At 34.7% G+C, this 24,372-nt stretch overlaps 1 protein-coding gene and 1 long non-coding RNA gene across 2 annotated transcripts; both read right to left on the bottom strand.

Moving 5' to 3' along the window:
- Positions 1-396: 396 nt before the first annotated feature.
- On the bottom strand, positions 397-3,031 carry LOC131618579 (uncharacterized). The gene is made up of 4 exons (XR_009288900.1): positions 2,593-3,031; positions 1,426-1,488; positions 1,215-1,324; positions 397-990 (listed from the first exon to the last, which is right to left on the bottom strand). It is a non-coding gene; the product is annotated as an uncharacterized LOC131618579 (long non-coding RNA).
- Positions 3,032-9,807: 6,776 nt separating this feature from the next.
- On the bottom strand, positions 9,808-18,793 carry LOC131620225 (uncharacterized). Its single transcript, XM_058891227.1, has 4 exons — positions 18,726-18,793; positions 18,565-18,576; positions 18,417-18,480; positions 9,808-10,197 (listed from the first exon to the last, which is right to left on the bottom strand). The coding sequence occupies exons 1-4, from the start codon at positions 18,791-18,793 to the stop codon at positions 9,808-9,810; spliced, it is 534 nt and encodes a 177-aa protein (XP_058747210.1).
- Positions 18,794-24,372: the final 5,579 nt, after the last annotated feature.

Genomic DNA, 24,372 nt, shown 5'->3' with positions numbered 1-24,372 from the left:
TAATTTCATACTAATAACAATTATATATATGTATATTAAAATTATTAAAACAATAATATATTGTAATTAATAGTCTAACCTAAGAGAAATATAATCTTGAAAGTCCTTATATTTTTGTTTAACACTAAAGTAAAGAGTGAAATTTTGAAGGCAATCTTGTTTCAACTTATGTGACAGTTTCACATTTGACAGTTCACTTGAATGTTGAACTCTACAACCACAATCATGAAAGATAACCCATTATTTAGTTTAATTAAAATATATAAATTTCTTTTAAAAAAAGTTAGTCTAAAGTCTAAAATCTAAATCTTCATTCTATTATAATCTTAGAGTTATATATAGATAGCTAATTATAATATAAAAAAAGTTGTTAATGAAGATAAGAAGGAATGTACTAGTTTATAGGATGGACAAAATTAGGATTAATGGCTGTATCTGAAAATCTATATCAAATTTAAAAGAAAATTAGGAGCAGATATATCTATGAAGAATTGATGGTAGAAATTTATATAAATCAATCAATAATATAATAATAATAGCAAAAAAAAGTTTAGCAAATAAACAGCCACACAATGGACTTTAGTATTTTCATTTCTACATTAATTTACAGAAGCATTAATAGTCTGCTAATAGTAAAGTGCAATTCATAATTAATCCACTAACACATATATTCACTTTAACTATTTCATTAATAATTAATCTAATTAATTTGGACAAATATATATGCATACCCATTCGGAGGAGTTGAGCTGCAGCATCATCAATGATGTTCCCGTCAAAGAGATGTCGGGTCTGGATAATCCAGAGTTGACAGAAGCAAACGTTTGAAGGCTGAGGATTTGTTCGAGGAAGTCACTGGCGGGAGGTGTGTCAGAAGGGTTATTGGCCATGAGGTAGTTGAACTTGGACGAGTCCGATTGACTTGAGAAAACGAGTTGAAGACCATAAAGAAAGCCACTGCACTAAACATATACTGCTGCACAAAAGAACCTGTTGGGGCATATTGTGTTAATAGGCTTTTAAAATAGGAACAAAACATATACCACTACACAAAGAACATAAAGAAAGACACCAAAGCAACAAGTAAACAACTTAATCATATGAAGATAACTAGAGAGTAGCCTAAAATAATGCAAAAACAAACAATATGCCCCAACAGATTCTTCTAACCATGTCAAGTTTATAAATGAAATGTCATAAATTTTTCCATTTACCTTAATGACCTCATCAAGCAATTTGACATTGAAAATACTATACATATGTAACCATAATAACAATGGAGTGTTATTCATGGAGGAGTGAAATCATTCCTTTTCCACAGCTCCTGTAATAATAAAACAATGCCAAATCTTTATACAGTTCTAATTACTAAAATCTCAAACACATATACACAAAATTATTCCAAGGGAAACAAATAAAAATTACTTGAAATTTATTCTTCTCAGCATCAGTGAAAGAATCTCGTGAAAACCGCAGCTTCGTCAGTGTCTGTCATTGATCAAAACTGGTTTTCAGTACAATAGTGTATAACTTTATCAACCCATTCAAACTAAGCACAATAAGTTTAAGTGTATGTTTGGAAATAAATCTACCCACCGCTACCGCACGTTTCAATGGATTTTAACTGTATTTTAACGTGAAATTTATAAGCTACAAATGGTAGCTTCTGATAGACGCGCGTTTATAAAGCATCCACCGCACAAACAAACATAGTATAAGTCAATGGATCAAACTATTTTCAAGATTGCCAAATCATAACCAATCAACAAATTGTTATACCATGTTTTAAAAATATCTTCAATGAAATTTTAATATGTAGGATAGAGCATAAACTAAAAGTCCAACCAATAACAAGGAGTTAGAAATAAGCAATATAACTTGAACCATTTAACAGGGGAACTATGACACCATCTATTTTGATTATGGTATATGATAGGGAATTATGGCACCATCTAATTCTAATCCATTGAGCTAACCTTGCCTAAAGGATTGGTTGTTACTATTGTTGTTGTAATGGAAATGCATTTGTGAAAAAACTAAGGTGTGCCAAAATAATGAGAGATCATTTTCATTCAATTCTGTAAGCAATTAAAACAAATTGAACTTATTAAGAAATGACCTATTTGTGTTTCTGAGTTACACTACATTGTGTGTGAGTTACACACAAAAAAGTTCAACCTAAGAAAGCTTACTCTGTCAAAATCAGATATAAAGAAAGCTCAGTTTATGATGCCAAATGACGACGTCTTTACCACCAATAACCAGAAGCATAACCTGCACCGCCCTCGTCAAGTTGAAATTTGCATCAAGCTAATGGGGCGAGATATTAGCGGAGCTTGAAGCTCCCTCAGAAAGGGTTATGGTTAGGTTATCGTTGACTCCGACTATGAAGTCGCCACTACCTAATCCCTCGATTCTCTCTCTTATTTTTCCAAACTCAAGGTATCTATCTACTCATAATATGAATCAACCAAACAACTGAAGCAATTTCAAAACACAACACAAGTATCTATCATTGCATCAACATTCACCACTACCATCAAATAATTTACAAAAACTATCTTAATGCAACAAAAATGCAGAAAGAAATACCTGAGAAAATCACCAAGCGATATTGAGGTTTTCCATTGGTAAGCTTAAGGAAGCTCTTCCTCGCTTGAAGTCCCAGATACAAAAGAAAGATAAAAGATGCAAGAACTCGTGACAGCCAAAAATCCAATATGTGAATCCCTTTGATAATACTCTATTTGAAGAGCCTGAAGCTTCATAGGTAGCACCGATTATTCAACCTTTGCATAAGAAATGAACGGTTTCTAGAAACGAAAAACCCTAATCCCAAATTTAAATGGAGAATCATAATCGATTAATTTGAGTGAAGATTCCAAAGAATATCTCACTGATGCGAGATTCGTGTATGAAGATTAAATTTCGTGTGCGAAGATTGAAGAAGAATAGTGTTGCTGAGAAGATGAAATTCGTCTCGAAAGTGAAGATGAAATACTGTGAGGTTTGTTTCAGAGGAAGGGTTTCGTGTAGTGGCCAAAAGGTTTTGTCACTTTTTATTGATTTTCTAACAATAAGTATAACAATAAAAAAGTTAATATTATATTTAATTGAGGGGAAAGGGTTTTGGAGGCAAACCAAAATATCTTAAATTGTAGGGGGGAAAGAGTTTAGGAGGCAAACGAAAATGTTTTTAATTGTGGGGGGAAACGAAAAAGATTTTAAAATAATATCTTTAGTGTAGGTCAGTTCCAACGCTACTATGAAAAACAAACTAAAAATTAAATATTAAACGAGTTACCCTATTAGCGTCCGCTTTTGATGACATAAAACCGACGTAAATAGCGTCGGAGTCGGGCCGACGCTAAAAGTTTGAAGCTAAAATGCCTTTTTCTTGTAGTGATCATCCAAGAATTTGCTACAATTGTGTTTCTTCTCATTCCTATACTCTTCTCTCAAATTTTACTTGTGTTATTGTTGTTATTATTTCATATTACTCTGATACCCAACAGAAGAAATAATACGACTAAATTCGGAACAATCAACATGATTAGAATTAATAGCTTTCACCACTACTTGAGAGTCACTTTCAAAAATCACAAAATTCAGGTTCATATACTACAAGAAAATTAGAGTTTTACGACACAAAAGTTGCGACAGTTACTTGATAACTATCGTAACTCTAATATAGAGACGCGTGTCACGACGGTATACACCTACCGTCCTTACATTTTTTTAAAATTATTAAATATAACGACGGTTATATAACTACCGTCCTAGAAATCAGTTCACGACGGTTAAAAAACCGTCCTAAATTTTTTGTTACGACGGTACATTAACCGTCGCCCATTAAACCAATTAACACACGCCCTGCATCATAAGAAACTCATCAAAGGTCACGACGGTGAACCAACCGTCGCGCCCACTTACCTAAAAATTATCAAACCTCGCGACGGTGAACCTACCGTCGCCCACTATTAAAAAACAATTATCGAAGGGCACGACGGTGAACCTACCGTCACCAACCCATATCCTTCACACAGATAAAATCTCGCGACGGTGATTTCACCCGTCGTCACCTCTGAATGCATCTGTCGCACTAAAATTAAATTCTCTTTTTATGTTTTTATTATCTTATTTTTCAGAATCACCGTTAAAGGCCGCTCACGTTCAAAGGAAAATCATCGTCAAAATATTTCTCTCTGCCACTCACGCCGTTACAGCAAATCACCGTCAATACGAATCACAGTCAAAACAACCACAATCAATTTGAATCTTAATAAGAGAGAGAAGTTTTGTGTTTATTTTTCGTTTTCTGTATGTGTTAATTTGGTGTATTTTTGCTGATTTTATTTTATTTTTATTAATGCCATGCGTCGTTGTGTAATTGGCAATAGATTGAATTTGAAAAATTAAGTGAAAGAAGAAAAATAAAGAGATTTGGTTGAAGCTTCAGTCCAGACTCTGTGTCTTCCTCTAGTCTGTCCGAAAAATTTGTCCACTAAGATTGTACAAGCTTGCAGAGAAGTAATATGGTAGGAGTTTCCAATATCAATCTATAACTGGCTTGATCCGCATTAGCAAGTAGGCGTAACCAAATTGGAACATATTGCAGTTTCGGACAGTGACAATAAAAGATTAGTATTTGATTCCATTTAGCATGAAACGTACTGATACTTGCTCTCAATTCCATTGGTTATCATGTAATTATACTTCCGTTGGTTCATCATGTACTGATACTTGCTCTCAATTCCTTTAGTTTGTCATGTGCTGATACTTGTTGTTAATATTTTGTGTAGTGAATACATTTATATGGACTGAATCAATTTAAGAAAAGAATATCTTCCATATTTGAATGCATTCTTTGATGCTGTTGGACCAAACTTTAGCCAGGGAGAAAATTCCGCAACAGCCGAACATTTGAAATAAGTTTCGTGTTAGCGGAGAGGCAAAGGATGTGGAGCACTAAGAGAAGTCTCTTCCTTACAGCAAATCCGACCTCATATCCAATTCAGCAGCATCATACGAGTACACTGTCTCGAGGTTAAGTGTTTGTCGCTATTTCGACGATGCCGGTTAGTCTCGACAAACTCTCAAAGGCGTCATCTAAGGTCATCTGAGGTTAGGCTGATACGAGTTCAAAGGTATTCCTTCCCTGCTTTTTCATTTATAGACTGGAACTTAGAAGTTAGGTGAATAGGAATAAATATGATCAAATATTCATGTCGGTATTAGCAAGTTATAGTGAGTATGCCCTTATAGAATTGCAAAAGCGTTTACTCCATAATCTATAATCGAGTTTGTTGGTTCAATACTCTGTTGGGCTTACCTATTACACCTTAATTTCCCTGCAAAATATATCAAACAGAGCATAGGATTGGCACAGATTGCGTGTTGAAAGAACTTCCTGGATTGTCATCTAGGCCGGTATTAATCGTCCAATTTAAACATTGCATACATTTAGAATGGTTCATAACAGTATTTCGAAACTTCAAAACAACGTACATATTTTCTCAATCATGTATTGCCATGTGATGTCTTGTTATATAGCCATGGTTTTCCTAAAACTCTTGGGGTCTGTCTTAATAAAAATATAAGAAATGAAAATGTTGTCAACTATTTAGAGAAAATGGATGATGTAATATTGTTTGTGCCATGAGATATATTTAAGTAAATACTCAGGAACACTTTTGTCAGGTGGTATATACGTGTGTAGACTTTTTATAATGGTATAGCACTTTCTATAATGCTAGACAATTTATATACAACTTTTTATGGCTTATATATAATGTTATGTATGATACATGTACGTTGAAATGAGATATATGACAATTAAACTCATGTTTTAATTTAGGCTAAATTACAGTTTTGGTCCCCCAATTTTGTCTAATTCTCGAAATTAGTCCCCCTATTTCAAATTCAAAAACTTTTAGTCCTCCTATTTTAAATTCTAACAGTTTTGGTCCCCTTTCACGTTTTTTTTATAGAAAATCGATGAGATTTTTTATTTTTTAACTTATATTTTAATGTATAAAGTACAACAATATGTTTATATACGATAATTTGTCATGTTTCACAAGTAACTTGTTATTTATAACATGAAAATATCGTTAATTTTAAGTGCAAAAGTATGAAAAGGGGACCAAAACTGTTTAAAATTTAAAATAAAGGGACCGAAACTGCTTAAATTTAAAACAGGAGGACCAAAACTGTTTAAATTTAAAATAGGGGAACCAATTTCGTGAATCAGATAGAATAGGGGACCAAAACTGTAATTAAGCCTTTAATTTATTGTTTGTCAGGACTGATCGAGACAAATGGGGTCGGCGAGCTAATTCGGTGAACAAGGTTGATCATACAACAAGCAACACACAAATAATAGTTATCAGATTATACGGTTAAAACCTAGTATAACCCCTGCTGTCAAGAAAGCCTTTGGAAGAATCACATAATTTGATTTATATTTATAGTATTAATTATGTTATTTTGATACTGTAGCCACATATTTATAGTATTATTTATCTTTATAGTATTAATTATGTTATTTGATTTAGTATATAATAGGATTTATAGTATTATTTATCTTTATATAATATTAATTATGTTATTTGATTTCCTATATAATAGGATATACACATATGTGTGGTTTTAGTGACCATATATATTAGTAGATAATAATTTAAATTAAAAAAATTATAAAAAATAAAAAACTTAATATTAATTTACGTTGTTAAATATAAAAATTAAATAATTAGTAGCCCTTTAAACCGTTCAAAAAAAAATTATATTAAAAATTTATAAATTAAATCACGACGGTTTGAACAGTCAGGATATCACATTAACAACAGTTTTAAACAGTCACAATCAATAGAAAAAAAATCTATGGGATATTTACGACGGTTCCAACAATCAGGATATCACATTCACGACAGTTCTAAACCGTCGCGAACAACAACAAAAATAAAAATTGAAGTCATATTCACGACAATGTTTACCCGTCGCCATTTCTAGTTTATGCCAGTTCCAACCCGTCGTGAACTAGCGCGACGATTGGGGTGACGGTTTTGGCAACCGTCGCGAAACAGGTTGGGGACACACGTTTCTGCGACGGTACTACAACTGTCATGGATTGTAAATTGTGGTGGTTTTACCCGTCGTAATCTTCCAAAATAACCGTAGCAATCTGCATATTTTCTTGTAGTGATATCAATGCCACTTTGGATCGCCTCTTTCAGAGCTACCGCTTCTGCCTCAATGATGGACAAAAGGCCAACGTCCCAAGCTACACCTGCGGTGAGAAATCTACCCATACTATCCCCCACACACCAACCTCTTTTCGTTGTCCAAAGATGATTATTAAATCCCGCATCCACATTACACTTAACCCAACCTTCATTAGGTGGTTTCCACTCTATAGAATTATGAGGCTCGTTCTGCCCCCACTATCCTCACGAACTGAATACCAATTTTGCCAATTGTAGTAGGTCTGGATGCCTACTTTAGAAATATCTTCCCGATCATTGTTCCAAACCACATTATTTTGAAACTTCCAATTAGAATCAATTAACACTGCAAATCGACCAACATCTCTCCCACCCTATTTTCTACAAATGTCAAGAATAATGGATTTAACATAATGGAAAGAATGTAAACGTGGCTCTATAATATGAGATAAAACTACTGCCCGCTAACATTGTCTAGTAGTCATGCAACCAAAAAACACATGTCATTCATCTTTCTCTTCAACTTCACAACTTTGGCAAAAGGAGGGGCATGAGACATAATGTTGTCGAAGCCTAGTACGTCTCGATAAACACCCCCTACAAATTCTCCATAAAAGATGTTTTACTCTAGGAGGATCCTTGATGTTCCATATGTTCTCACAATCTCCTTCCACCCTTCGATCCCTATGATACGCCTAATTGTTCCTCCACAATCTATATCCCATACGGACACTATACTCACCATCATGTTCCTCTTTCCAAATCATACAGTTTTCTCTCACCTCTTCCACCAACAATACATTTAAGATATCTTCTGCTTCTGTATGATCAAACAAGGAAAAAATAGTTTGTTCGTCTCATTGTTTAGTATTAGGCGGAAAAAGTTGATTAATATGAATATCATACACACCTTGAAGTTAGGGCCCACATAGGTAACTTGTTCCTTTTCTCCTCAACCAAGGCTCTCTCATAACCTTAACGTTACTCCCATCACTGATGCTCCACCTGCACCCAAGCAATAAAACATCTCTAGATTTCCAAATACTTCTCCACACGAAACTCGGGTAATTACTAAGATTAGCTTCTAAAAAAGATGAATTAGGGAAGTACCTTGCTTTGAAAATTCTAGAGGCCAAGGTGTAAGATTTCGTTAACATATGCCACCCTTGTTTGGCTAACATGGCCAACTTAAAATCTCTGAAATCTCTGAATCCCATTCCCCCCTCATTTTTAGTGCAAGCAAAGTGCTCCCACGCCATTCACTTTATTCCTTTATTATTGGTTCCTTCTCCCCACCAAAAGGCATTTAGCATCTTCTCAATATCCTTAATTACTGTATCAAGAATAAATACTCATAATATAAAAGAGTATAGCTTGTAAGATAGATTTTATCATCATTTCTTTTCTTGCTTTAGACAAGGACCTACCTCTCCAAGAATTGATTTTTTTCCAAATGCGATCCTTAATAAAAGAAAAGAACTCCTTCTTTCTTCTACCAATCATCGAAGGGGGCCCTAAATAAATACCGGTACCCAAGACATGGTGAACAACCATGATATTTGCAATATCCTCCTGGGCCGGTATGCTAATGTTTCAGCTAAAGATAACTTCAGATTTAGTCAGATTTATCTCTTGTCCTAACACAAGAGCATAAATCTTGAAAAGCTCCATGAGGTATGTCACCTTCGATATATTTGTCCTGCAAAAAAGAAAACAATCGTTAGCAAAAAGCACATGGGACACACTAGGTGCCCTATGCAGACTTGAACACCGTGGATATCCCCACGAGAAACCTCTCCTTTAATAAGAGCCGATATCCCTTCAGCAATAAGAATGAAAAGGTATGGGGACATAGGTCTGATACTATCTGAGTTTACAAGAATCGAATAGTTCACCGAAGTAATGCACATCATCATCAAATGGATCCACTTCTCATCAAAATCCAACTTTCTAAGCATACTTCTAAGGAAACACCAATCCACTCAATCATATGCTTTGCTAATATCAATCTTAAGCACTAAGTGATCTTTATTACCACTAGTTCTCCATTTAAGGGAATGAATCAGCTCAATAGAAATCATAGCATTATCAAGGATAAAACGACCTTCCACAAACGTGAATTGTTCCTTCGAAACACATTTACCCAAGACCTGTTTCAACCTATTAGCAAGAAGTTTTGAGACCAACTTATAAACCACATTACACAGTGATATAGGTCGCAGGTCCTTCATGGGGTGAGGTTTAGAACATTTGGGAATAAGACAACTATTTTTTTGTTGATAGAAGACAAAAAATAGCCCATGTCAAACCAAATGGTAGCAGCCTCGAAAATATCCTCCCCGCATAGATGCCAAAACTTTTGATAGAAATACGGGTTGAAACCGTCGGGGCCAGGGGATTTATCTGGGTGCATATGATTAAGGGCCATAACAAGTTCCTCTTTTGTTATTTGCTTCAGTAGCTTTGTGTTATCATCTGCAGTAATTGTCGGTTGTACTAGTTCTAGGACCAGTTCGTAGCAACCGTGATTTTCTTTAAACAAGATATCAAAATACTGCTTCTCAATACTACACATACCATCTTACTCACGAACCTCGCCACCTCTTTCATCTAGAAGCATGTCAATTTTATGTAAACTCTTGGGAACAATATTTAAACAGTGGAAGAACTTTATGCATCGAAGCCAGTGCATTTTCGTATGCTTTTTCCAAAAAAATTCTTCATGAAGCACACCTTTGTTATATTCCCGTTGAGCCTCCAAGAACCGGGTTGTAGATTCCTCGTTCTTACAACTATGGTATGCTTCCATAGTAGCTAGATATCCAGCCGTATCTTCCTTATGTTTCTTGCGAATACGACGATCCCATCTAGCAAGGTCATTCACGCATGATTCAATTCGAGACGTAACTTCACTATTGTCACCATGCTGCCAGCCCCTTGTTACAACCTCCTCAATACCATCTTCCTTCAACTAGTTGTTCTCAAATATCAACATGTACTTGTTACGACGGTTTTCCATAATTTAGAATAGGACTGTGGTCAGAGTGAGAGGCTACTAAGTTGACTAATTTTGCAATTGGATTATGTTCCAACTGTTAGAACATAGTTTGGTTATAATCTTATCTTAGTGTTTTGATGATAAAAATTAAATAAATTTTGTATAGGTAAATATGATACTATAATTATGTATCTCTTATTTCAGAAGAAGTTCAAATCATATGCTGAAGATCAAGCAAAACAAGTACCATCAGAACTTGGACTACATACAAATGCTGAAAGACAGTCACGCTGAAGTCTAAAGAAGTTCTAATGAAGAAACTTCGTTAAGCACCAACCGCTGAAGCATAACTATGATAGACGTTATCTCTACAAAGTCAGAAAGAAGTTTTCTTGAAGAAATACAAAGATAGAATACTCTGACAGAAGAAAGATTATCGTTAGAGACATAATGATTATTAACGGCTAAAAGAAGATTTAGTTACAAGTCTCAAGAAGCTTGGAAAGCAAGTTTATCCAAGATAATACGCAAACATGAAAGGCTAAGATAGCCTATTATCCAGCATTGGAAGAAATCTTCTAAATTCTATAAATAGAAGATCATTTGAACAACACAAAACAACCACACACACAAAAATATAATACAAGAGAGCTGAAACACAAAGCAAGAACACCTGCTCATATTTAAACGAAGAACTCTTACGCTAAAGAACGTTATCTTTATTATTCTGAGTTTATAGTTTCTATACTAATCACTTAGTGAAATATCACAGTTGTGATTAAAGCTTTCTAGAAGCAATTTGAAACACTATTGTTAACTTGTTATCGTTCCTTGAGAGACCGTTTGGGTCAGATTTCTCAAGAGGGCTAGGACTAGTTTAGTCTTAGAGGTTGTTAGTCACAAGCAGTTGGTTTGTGCATGGTAGTTAGTCACAAGAAGTTGGTTTGTGCAAGGTTGTAAGTCACAAGCAGTTGGTTTGTGCATTGTATTGTTAGTCACGACAGTTAGTTGTGCATTTGTAATCAGTTTTTGATTATACTGGATTAAGTCCTCGACTGAGAGAGGCGAAATCACCTTGGCGGGTGGGCTAAAGTAGTTGAGTTATAACGAACCAGGATAAAAATACTGTGTCATTTTTATATTGCAAAAAAAACCACTTATTCAAACCCCCTCTTTCTAAGTCTTTTCATACCCTTCAATTGGCATCAGAGCTCTTGGTTCTGGGTGCAAACACTTAACCGTGTCAGATAAAGATCCAGAAGGAAAATACTATGGAAAATGAATTAAAAAACAATGGTTATTCAAGACCTCTTGTGTTTTATGGGGAAAATTTTGAATATTGGAAGGATAGACTAGAAAGTTTCATTTTAGGATATGATTCGGATCTATGGGATATTGTGGTAGATGGCTACGAACATCCTGTAGATGAAGGCAAGAAGATAGACAGAAATATCATGACAGATCAACAAAAGAAAGAATTCACAAAATATCACAAAGCTAGAACTATATTACTAAGTGCTATCTCACATGCAGAATACGAGAAAATCACAAACAGAGATACGACATATGATATGTTTGAGTCACTCAAAATGACTCATGAAGGTAATGCTCAAGTCAAAGAGACTAAAGCTCTGACCCTCATCCAGAAGTATGAAGCCTTCAAAATGGAAGATGACGAATCTATTGAAGCCATGTTCTCAAGATTTTAAACTCTGACCGCTGGCCTGAGAGTACTGAACAAAGGATATGCAAAAGTTGATCATCTCAAGAAAATAATCAGAAGTCTACCAAGAAGATGGGGACCAATGGTTACAGTGTTCAAAGTCGCAAAGAATCTTGATGACGTATCCCTTGAAGAACTCATCAGCGTATTAAGAAGTCATGAAGTTGAACTCGATGGAAATGAGCCTCAAAAGAAAGGTAAAACTATCGCTCTTAAATCTGTTAAAATATTTGAAACTAACGCTTTGCAGGCTGAAGAAGAATGCTCGAGTGAATCCGGATCAGAAGAAGAAGATGAGCTATCTCTTCTCTCCAAAAGAGTCAACCAACTCTTGAAGCATAAGCAAAGGAAGTTCAAAAACTTCAGAAGACCAGAATACAAAGGAGAATCTTCTGGATACAAGAGGACTAGCAGAAAAGGCAAAGAGAATATTCGAAAAGAAGAAAAGTATGATGGCCACATGGGATGATTCAGAATCTTTTGATGAAGAATCCAACTCAGAAGATGAACACGCCAACATAGCATTCATGGCCACCACAGAAGATGACTCAGGCTCAAAATCAGAAACTAACGAGGTATTTTCTGAACTTACTAGAGATGAGCTTGCATAAAGTTTGTCAGAACTTCTAGAAAATCATAGTAAATTAAAAATCAAATCAAGAAACTTAAAAATAATCTTGCAGTTGAAACACAGAAACTTAAAGCAGAGAATTGTGATCTTAAAGAAAATAATCTGAAACTCATAGAGGAATTAAAAATTCAAAATATTTCTAAGTCAGATAGTGTTTCAAGTTCTAAAGATATTTTGAAAAAATATTACGTTGGTTTTCAAAAATTTCTGACTAAAAGTATAAACAGGAGCAAGATAGCTTTTATGATTTATGGTGTAAGTAGAAACAATAGAACTGGAATTGGCTATGAGACACCCAAGGGAAAAGAACCATATCAACCTAAACCGGTTGATGAAATGAAAATCACATATAAAACCTTGCACACACAATTTAACTTTGGACACACTCATGACATTAAATATACATCCTATTCTAATAATTCTCATGCTAGACCTAAGTTCAAACAGAAGTTTAGGCACACTAACACAAAAGGATCCAAAAAGATATGGGTACCTAAGAAGAAAATATTTTATGTTGCGATGTCCTTAGCAGTGAAGTTAAAACACCAGTCATGGTACCTGGACTCTGGATGCTCGAGTCACATGACGGGAAGAAAGTCTATGTTCCAAAGCTTAGAACTTAAATCTGGAAGAGATTTTAGATTTGGAGGGAACCAAAAAGGAAAGATTATTGGCTCAGGAACTATCGATAACGGTAACTCTCCCTCTATAACTAATGTCTTACTAGTAGAAGGATTAGCTCATAACTTATTGTCTATAAGTCAATTAAGTGACAACGATTATGACATAATCTTTAATCAAGAGTTTTGTAAGGCTGTCAGTCAGAAGGACGGATCAATCTTTTTTACTGGTAAAAGAAGGAACAATATTTATAAAATTGATCTTTCTGAACTTAAAACTCAGAAAGTAACTTATCTTCTGTCTGTTAATGATGAGCAATGGGCTTGGCACAGAAGATTGAGACATTTAGCTTGAGGAGATTATCTCAACTCAACAAACTCAATTTGGTAAGAGGTCTCCCAAATCTGAAGTTCAACTCAGATGCTCTTTGTGAAGCATGTCAGAAGGGAAAGTTCTCAAAAACCTCTTTTAAATCTAAAAATGTTGTTTCCTCCTCTAGACCATTAGAACTTCTGCATATTGATTTATTTGGTCCAGTTAAAACTGCATCAATCAGAGGAAAGAAGTATGGATTGGTTATTATTGATGATTACAGGAGATGGACATGGGTAAAATTCTTAAAACACAAAGATAAGTCACATACTGTGTTCTTTGACTTTTGTAACCAAGTTCAAAATGAAAAAGAGCTTAAAATCACAAAGGTTAGAAGTGATCATGGAGGAGAATTTGAGAACCATCTCTTTGAGAAGTTCTTTAAAGATAATGAAATCTCCCATAATTTCTCCTGTCCTAGAACTCCTTAACAAAATGGAGTTGTGGAACGTAAGAACATAACATTACAAGAAATGGCTAGGACTATGTTAAATGAAACCAATATGGCTAAACATTTCTGGGCAGAAGCGATAAACACATCATGTTATATTCAAAATAAAATCTTCATAAGACCTATTCTTGAAAAGACTCCCTATGAACTGTGGAAAAATAGAAAACCCAACATTTCATATTTTCATCCATTTGGATGTACTTGTTATATTCTAAATACTAAAGAACTTCTGAACAAGTTTGATCCTAAAGCACAAAAGTGTTTTCTACCGGGATACTCTAAACGCTCAAAAGGCTATAGAGTATATAATACAGAAACCTTGATTGTTGAAGAATCAATCAATATCAGATTTGATGATAAGCTTGGCCATCAAAAGCCAAAGCACTATGAAAATTTTGCAGATATGGAAGTACAGGTCACAAACTCTGAAGATTCAAAAGCTAAAAATGCATCAGAAGTTCCTTCAATCACAACTATGGAGAACTTGAGAATTTCTGAAGAAAACCCTCTCTCAGAAGATTTTCGAGACTCACTACACATCATCCCGAAGATGTCATACTTTGAAACAAAGATGACCCATTCAGAGCTAGATCATTTCTCAAAAATATTGAAAACTCACTATTTGGATTAGTTTCTATATTTAGCCATCTTCAATTGATGAAGCTCTTCAAGATTCAGATCGGATTATTGCTATGCAAGAGGAATTAAATCAATTTACCAGAAATGATGTATGGAATCTAGTTCCAAGACCTGGAGGATTCAATATAATTGGAACAAAGTGGGTGTTCAGAAACAAAATGAATGAGCAAGCAGAAGTCGTCATAAACAAAGGACGACTGGTTGCACAAGGATATAGCCAACAGGAAGGCATTGACTATAATGAAACCTTTACCCCAGTCGCCATGTTAGAATTTATCAGACTATTAATTGCTTATGCTGCTCAATATAATATCACTTTATATCAAATGGATGTTAAAAGTGCATTTTTAAATGTTTACATTGAAGAAGAAGTTTATGTTCATCAACCCCCTGGCTTTGAAGATTCAAAATATCCAGAACATGTTTTTAAACTTAAAAAATCTTTATATGGACTAAAGCATGCTCCCCGAGCTTGGTATGAACGATTAAGTTCATTCCTTTTAGATAAAGATTTTACCAGAGGGAAGGTTGACACAACTCTATTTCGTAAGACATTTAAAAATGATATTTTAATTTGTCAAATATATGTGGATGATATTATTTTTGGAACTTCTAATATCTCTCTTGGAAGAGAATTTGCTGAGTCTATGCAAGCTGAATTTGAAATGAGCATGATGGGTGAACTTAAATTCTTTCTGGAAATTCAAATAAATCAAACTTCTGAAGGAACTTACATACACCAAACTAAGTATGTCAAGGAACTTCTGAATAAATTCCAGTTATCAGAAAGTAAAGAAGCAAAAACCCCAATGCATCCTACTCGCATTCTGGGTAAAGATGAGGTAAGTAAGAAAGTAGATTAGAAAATCTACAGAGGTATGATTGGTTTATTACTTTATCTGACTGCATCTAGACCAGATATTCTATTTAGTGTATGCTTATGTGCAAGATTCCAATCAGATCCTAGAGAATCTCACTTGACTACTGTCAAGCGAATTCTGAGGTATCTGAAAGGTATTACTAATGTTGGACTGTGTTACAAAAAATCCAAAGAGTTCAATTTAGTAGGTTATTGTGATGTTGATTTTGCTGGAGACAGAATAGAACGTAAAAGTACATCTGGAAGGTGTCAGTTTCTAGGAAACAATTTGATCTCTTGGTATAGCAAAAAGCAAGCCACAATTGCATTATCAACTACAGAAGCAGAGTACGTAGCTGATGCAGGCTGTAGTGTAACACGGTGAACTGACTTTTTATTAATCGAAATGTCGCGGATAGCAAGAGTCGCCACCGACTTTTATTTTATCCAATTTTAGGAAAGGCTAAAAGAACAGGAAAAGACCTTTTAAAAGATTTTGAGTTCGGGGGGTAAGTTATGCAAAGGGAAGGTGTAAGGCACCCTTTGCATCCATGGTTATCCATGGGCTCTTAATTGCTTAGCTCACTTTTGTTTGTTTGAATTGTTTGAAAAACAGTGTGCGAATAGTAAAAGATTTCGTTAAGGACTTTAGCTTGTAAATAAGCGTAGCCTTGTTTTTAAATTGTATTGAAATAGGAGGTGTGAAAAGTAAAACTTTGAAGAAGAACTTTAGCTTGTAAATAAGCGTAGTCTTTTGAAAAGTATTTGAAAATTAGTGGAAAAAGAGTTTGAATTTGATTTTGAATTTGAAATAGAGCAAGCAATTAATAGCAGCTACCCTACGTTTGAAAAATTGTTCTTTTAGCTTTTCAGGCGAAAGGATCTATCCATACCATAAAGGGTAGGAAGTCTTTCAATTGGATGTGCGGGTCATCGAGAAACGTATCGTTCGCCATAAGACTGTCCCATGCCATAAAGAGGGCAGGTAGTCTAAGGGAAGGATATAATAGTCATTAATCTTTTTAGGCATCATGCGAGGATACCTTAGCAATAGGACAATCACCATTTTTACCGAGGCAACTTCGAGGGACCAGATTGATGATGATAATGAACTTAGGACAATGTTTGTTTGCTTTAGGTATCCTCGGAATCGAGGGACTTTGACTATTTGGTGCAATTAAAGGCAACAAGGCAACAGGCAACAAAGGCAACAAGAGGGGTTACCTAAAGGTGTGTGGGTGCAACAATCACGTGGTTAACTTCGATTACATTTATCTTGTATAGTTAGTGATCTATGTTCAGTTCATGGTTTGCACTCCCTAAATTACTAACCACGCAGTAATATAATATCACAATTTAAGTGCCTTCAAGGCCAATCAATACAACCAGTAAACAGTTACATAATAATAGGGGAAGGGGACAATGAAACCAGCGGATCCCTTAATAGGGTTTCCCTTAATAGGGTTTGACATAAGTAATAATAAAAATAAGGTTTAGGGTTACCAACATTTGTAGCTTTGGCAACTTGACAAACCTTTGGCTTTGATTGATGAAGGTTGATGGGTAGAGGTTTGCCTTGAAGTTTTAAGAAGCATTGACCCTGACCTTTTAGAGAATTGGCAAAAGAATAGAAGGATAAAGTGAGTGCAGGAGGAATTCATCAATATTTGAAAGTAAACAATAAAATAAAATTATTATTTAAAATAATGATATTATAGAACTTAGCTTTTTGTCGGGTGAGGCGCGTGGCTGAAAGATTTTTGATTAAATCCTGAAAAGTATTGAACAAAGGAAAGAAAATTTAGTGCATTACAGATCCATAGTTGATCGGTATAAATCCTATTTTAAACCCAAAAGGGTAGACAAAAAAATAAATGATGTTACAGAAAGGTTGATGAAATCAAAAGTTAAATTTAAACAAAAGGATTAGAAACTTAGCTTATGGTTGATGGCGCGTAGTCGGAAGAATATTGATTATTAACCCTGAAAAGGACATAGAAAAATATTTTTAGTGTAGGCACGTTCTTCGCAAACCTTTATTTAAGGTTCAACAATTGATAACAGTGATTGATTATCATGCCAAAATAAAGTCAAGGTTTTAAAGTCATGGGTTAAACATGTAAAGTGACTAAATTAATGTATATAAAAATATACATATATATAATCGAGGGTTCGATTAAATAAATGAAATAGTTATAAAAAAGAAGAATGCTATTTAATCAAAAAAGGGTTTTTAGAAAAGATATTAAAAGGAAGAAAATAATAATAGATAATAAAAAAAGAAAGATAGTTGTGTAATTGAAGAATAAATAAATAAATAATAAATAATAAAAAAAAATTAGAGAAGCTTAGCTTTGGTTCGGTGTGATGCAGCTTGGAGAGTCTACGGTGGACTTGCAGATTTATGAGCGTTTAATCGTGTCTTCCTGGAATCAGACGGTCGACGTGTGAGATGCTCCATGGACATGCGTGTGGCTGTATGTATTGAATCACGCAAAGAATCTTCATAAAAATTAAATTGGCACCGCTGGGATTCGAACCGAGGCATGCGGGATTGCTGCAATCTTCACCTTGCCATTGAGCTGTGTCACGTTAGTCATCAATGGGATATATGGAACATTATAAATATTAAAAGTGTATGTTAATAGGGAAAGTCAAAAAAGTAGTCTGAGCTGGGCCCACAGGTTGCGCTTCAACCAATAGGAATTAGAGAGAGGCGCTTCAGGTTTGACTAGCCAAGGAGCATGGCACACGTGTTCCCAGACGGTCAAAGAAGACTGTTGGTCGTCTTCTTCCTTGCTACTGCTACGACTTAGCTTCGAGCTTTCGCTACCAATGTTTCGTAGCTACTACTGCGACTTTAGAAACCTGCAAAACAATGTCGAGCAATACAAACCAAAGCCATAGAACACTTAATTATGACCTTGCGAATTGAATGAGACTCGTTTCCTGGCCTGAAACTGCACATGAATACGATACCGAAGTTATGCATGATTGAGCCCTAACAATGGCAGAAGCCATAACCGGCACCAAAACTCACGAACCTTGCGTCAAACCTGTTCTAATATTCATTAAGAACTTACAGCAATCATTAGTTAGAGTCGAAACACCAGATACTATGGGAAACGAAAGTTACCTACTCATGAACATGCATAACGAAAGGCATGCGTTTGAGGTTGCTCGAATCTGGTCTTACCACGCATACCTCTTCTTTGAGACCTCAGGGAGAGAATAAAACGATTCATTTGCTTCGAGAATGTCTATGAAATTCATGTCCGCGTGCCCTAGTTTTTCTTGATTTTATGGAGAATGGAAAACCCTAGCTCTTGTCTTTTTTCGTCCAAAAAACCTCCCCTTATGGCTGCAGACTCTATGTATATATAGGGAATGGGTTTAGGGTTTTTATTTTGCTTGAGAACCAAGTTGATTAGTAAAAGAAGAAATTGAAAAAGAATTTGTACAAAATCTTTCTAAACTTGGCCTTTCTTGCCCCACAAGTATCTCACACGTTTTTTATGAATATTATGCTCAATATTTGATTGAAAAATCAACCAAAATCATATCCTTCATATTTTTACCATTTTATTTAATTAAATCATGAATAAAATGAATTGAATCCATTAAATAATAAATAAAATAATAATAAAATTGAAATATACTTTTCTAGGGCGTGGATGAGCTTTGGATAAATATTAGATAAAAAGAATTCAAACCCATTTAGAAAAAAGTGCATTTTGGGCCATATCTCTCTTTGTACATCCCTTGAAATTTGGTGAACTTGTGCATCTGGCCATCTCTTCATACTTTAACATTTGTCCATGTTCTTTGACTTTTTAGAAAGCTTGAAGTGTCTTCTAAATGATGCTTTTGGTTTCATCTTGATTGAGTCTACCATGTTCAATTTATGAGCTTTGGATGGGAAATTTTTGATGTTCCATGTGAAAGTTATGGCCGGTCAAAGTTCGGTTGACTTTTCCTATGAAACCCTAATTTAGAAACTCTTGAATTTGTTGATTTCTGATCTTTTCCTGATGAATCATGATCAATCTTTGATCACATGATGATTTTAGGGTTATGAGGATGTTATTGACCAAATATCTTGAACTTTGACTGTATATTGACTTGAAATGACTATTTTGCCCTTGAGAGTCGACTGTTGACCTAGTCAAGATTTGAGGGACTAAATTTGCTCTGTTTGACTTGAAACTTTATATGGAGATACTTTGGGATGTTGGTGACCCTATGGAACCACCTTGAGCCATTGATTCAATGATTTTCCATTGAATTAATCAAACCCTAGTTCAGAGCTTTTGTATAGGAGAGTGTGTTTATGAGCTTTTGCCTATGGACTTGAAGCTTGAATAAGAGAAATAATGTGGGCAAATTTTGGGGTATGACATGTAGCATTCAGATGCTTTGGATGAAAATCCAATTAGTAGATTATCATATATACGAGCTACCTTCGAAACGTATGAAGACTAGGAGAAACCTATCAGAACCTTCACTTCAAATACTGAGAATCTGGAAGTTATCTGTGAAGCACAACTGGACTTTCAAAGCTTGAAAGAAAACGAGTGTGATCTAACTGCTGATATTGAAGCTCAAGGATGATATAGGTTCTTCGATCTTCTTTATGGTCCAGTCTATACGAAACTGGTAAAAGAATTCAGGATACATGCTACTGTTGGTGAAAATGCAGTTTCTTCATACGTAAATGGGTAAGAAGATTGCCATCATTGAAAACTCAATTGAAAAACTTATATGGCATGATGGAAACGGGATAAAATGCACATGAATGGATGAAATATGTCCGAACCGATCTTTTTTTAACAAAAGAAATTTCTGGTGATGGTGAATCCTCTATAAGAATTAAAGATTTGAAGAAAAATCTCAAAGTCTAGGCTAAGATAATCTGGAAAACATCAATCACAATAAATTCAATCCAGCCTCTGAGTACATCAACTCTGATCAACAATTCCTGTTGTACTTCATCTCCCAAAAGAAGAAAATTCACCTTCCTCATATTCTGTTCAAACATCTGAAGGACAGTGTCAAAGAGACAAGAGATGATCAAAAGGTCAGATATTACTGGATCCCGTTTGGAAGACTCATCTCAGCAATGTTAACAGAAAACAATCTGATTAAGTGTCTGAGTGAGGCTAAAAAATTTGACATTCTGGAATCTACATCTGGAAAAGTCATCTCTGGAAAGAATATGAAGAAGCAGTAGAAACTAGCAGATGATTAGATCATTGTTTACAAGGCCCTTCATGTTTATCTTCGTCTATTTCTATTTCATGTTTTCTTGTTCCTTATCTATTTCTAATCAATGAAATCTATTTCAGTTTTGTCTTGCTTTTTTTACGTTTTTTTATGACAAAAAGGGGGAGAAAGTGAAATTTTGATCTGATTAAAACATAACAGTTATAGGGATAAAATCTCAAACATTTCTAACAAAGTACAAAGTACAAAAAAGTTTCTTTCTGAAAGTCTGCAGGTAAAATAATTTCTGAAAGAAATACTTTCTAAAGAAGTACAAGAACTCATTCTGAAAGAAAGATATTCTAAAGCAAGTGCTCTATACGATATCTGAAAGAAAGGAATATACTTTAGAACTTCTAAAAGATGCGCTTATGAAAATCTATATCCATCAATCTTCTGAAGAAAAAGTTGAAGAGAAAATTACTCAGGAAAGTTATCTTTAACATTTCTCTCTAAGTATTCATTTCAGGGGGAGATTATACATCTCAGGGGGAGATTATTTCTCTTATATACAAAATTTCTGATCAGAACGTAAATGTTTTGTAATCATCAAAAAGGGGGAGATTGTTAGAACATAGTTTGGTTCTAATCTTATCTTAGTGTTTTGATGATAACAATTAAATAAATTTTGTATAAGTAAATATAATACTCTAATTATGTATCTCTTATTTCAGAAGAAGTTCTAATCATATGATGAAGATCAAGCAAAACAAGTACCATCAGAACTTAGACTACACACAAATGCTGAAAGACACTCACGCTAAAGTCTAAAGAAGTTCTAATGAAGAAACTTCGTTAAGCACCAACCGATGAAGCATAACTCTGATAGACGTTATCTCTACAAAGTCAGAAAGAAGTTTTCTTGAAGAAATACAAAGATAAAATACTCCGACAGAAGAAAGATTACCGTTGAAGACATAATGATTATTAACGACTAAAAGTAGATTTAGTTACAAGTCTCAAGAAGTGTGGAAAGCAAGTTTATCCAAGATAACACGCAAACATGAAAGTCTAAACGCAAAGAGAGAGGCGAAATAAAAGATCATTTGAACAACACAAAACAACCACACACATAACAATATAATACAAGAGAGCTAAAACACAAAGCAAGAACACCTGCTCATATTCAAACGAAGAACTCTTACGCTGAAGAAATTTATCTTTATTATTCGGAGTTTATAGTTCTGTTCTATACACTTAGTGAAATATCACAGTTGTGATTAAAGCTTTCTAGAAGCAATTTGAAATACTATAGTTAACTTGTTATTGTTCCTTGAGAGACCGTTTGGGTCAGATTTCTCAAGAGGGCTAGGACTAGTTTAGTTTTAGAGGTTGTTAGTCACAAGTAGTTGGTTTGTGTATGGTAGTTAGTCACAAGCAGTTGGTTTGTGCAAGGTTGTAAGTCACAAGCAGTTTGTTTGTGCATTGTATTGTTAGTCACGATATTTGGTTGTGCATTTGTAATCAGTTTTTGATTATAGTGGATTAAGTCCTCGATTGAGAAAGGCGAAATCATCTTGGCGGGTAGACTGGAGTTGTTGAGTTATAACGAACCAGGATAAAAATACTGTGTCATTTTTATATTGTAAAAAGAAACCACTTATTCAACCCCCCCTGTCTAAGTGTTTTTATACCCTTCACCAACCAGCCAGTATTAGCTAGAACCCTATCCAATCTTTCCTCCACTACACGATGAACTTGAAAGTTATTAGTTTTATACTAGTTATTTTTCACTTTATTGTATTTTCACTTACTGCATGCCTGGTTTATGTATATATATAAACTATTGTACACTTATGATTTAATTCAATGAAACAATGCATTATTCAATACATTTTTCTCTCTCTCTTCTTGAACGTAGTTGAATCTTTCTTCTTCCTCATAATGAGAGCTTCCATCATTGACATGGTATCAGAACTTCACAACCTCTGGTAGACATTCTTCTTCACCTTATCTTCCTTAATTCCCATTCCTGTTTCCTATTTTCCTATTTTCGTTTCTTTTTTCTTCTTGCTCCAATGGCTGCTCAGAGCTTCGTTGATTTTGCTACCAACTCTACTGATCCATATTATCTTCATCCGAACAAGAATCAAGCACTCGTTCTTTTTTCTCTACCACTCAAGGATAAAACTATCATACATGAGCTTGACTGATGCAAATTGCGTCAATTTCAAAGAACAAGGATAAGTTCATTGACAAAACTCTTACAAAGCCGACTGTGTCTAATCTTCTCTATGCGCCATGGATTCAATACAACACAATGGTTCTTGTATGGATTCATTGTTAGATTTTTGGAACTATTGCCAGGCCGTTGTTACAATTGATAACACTATCAACGTGTGAAAGAGTTTACAAATTATGTTTTCTAACAACGACGTTTTTCGTATTTCTGACATTCAAGAAGATTTGTATACATTTTGTCAAGTTACTCTCGAAGTATCAAATTACTTTATTCACTTAAAAGTTTTGTGGGATGAATTGGAGAATTATCGTCCAATCCCTAGTTGTTTGTGTGCAGTCCCATGTTCTTGTGGTGTAGTTGCTTTTCGTTATTACAGGGAACAAAATTATGTGATACGCTTTCTCAAGGGAATGAACGAGAAATTTACATAATCCAAGTCTTAAATTATGATGATGAATCTGTTTCTTGACATTGGTAAAACCTTTCTCTGGTCATTCAATAAAAAGGAGAGATGAATATCGTTGTTTCTGCACTCATACCTAGCATTGAAAACAATGAAGAAATCACAACTTTGAATGTTCATGCCTCTCATACTCAGCATGGTAAACCTAATCAATATAAAGGGAAATGTCAAGGAGCTAATGGTTCAAGAGGTATTAACAGAATGTGTACTAATTGTGGAAGAAATAACCATACAATTGATACTTGTTTCATCAAGCATTGATTTCCACCAGGTTTTAACAGCAAGAGCAAAGGCACTAGTTCAGGTTCTCAAATTGCTGCTACAATCGCCACTGCATTAGAAGCTCTTACACCAGGATCCATTGCATCATCTTATGGTTTCACTCAAGAGAAATACAATAACATTCTTGCACGACTCTAACAGTCAAAGCTTTCCTCCACAGCGAATTCAGTTTCACCCTTTCCTCTTGTCTTGAATTACCATTTTTCTAATGTCAATGGTAAGTCTCCTAATCTTTGGATCTTAGACATAGGTGCCATATATCATATTTCCTTTAATCTTATCACCTTTACTGATTATAAATCAATAGTTCCTATATATTTATCCTTTCCTTATGGCTCACAACTTTCTACATTCATTTCTGGAACAGTTGCTGTTACACCTTTATTAACTCTACATAATGTTCTTTATATCCCTTCCTTTCATGTCAATTTGATATCTATAGCCAAATTAGCCCAAAGCAATGACTTTCCAAGTTTGCGACATTATGAAGAATCATCAGAGTTCTAATATCGAAGAGTAGTATAATTGGTAATGAAAGCACACAGTGGAGGAAATGGAATGAGTGTCGGAAGGACACTAAGAAGTATCCTCACTTGTGACTTAAGAGAAAAATTCAAGGACAGATTTTAATTAAGGTGGGAAGGATGTAAAAACCTAAGTTTA

Source organism: Vicia villosa, linkage group LG7, assembly GCF_029867415.1.
Source record: "Vicia villosa cultivar HV-30 ecotype Madison, WI linkage group LG7, Vvil1.0, whole genome shotgun sequence".
NCBI lineage: Eukaryota > Viridiplantae > Streptophyta > Magnoliopsida > Fabales > Fabaceae > Vicia > Vicia villosa.
The sequence above is the reverse complement of the archived record's forward strand: the minus strand, read 5'-3'. Positions and strand labels throughout refer to the sequence as shown.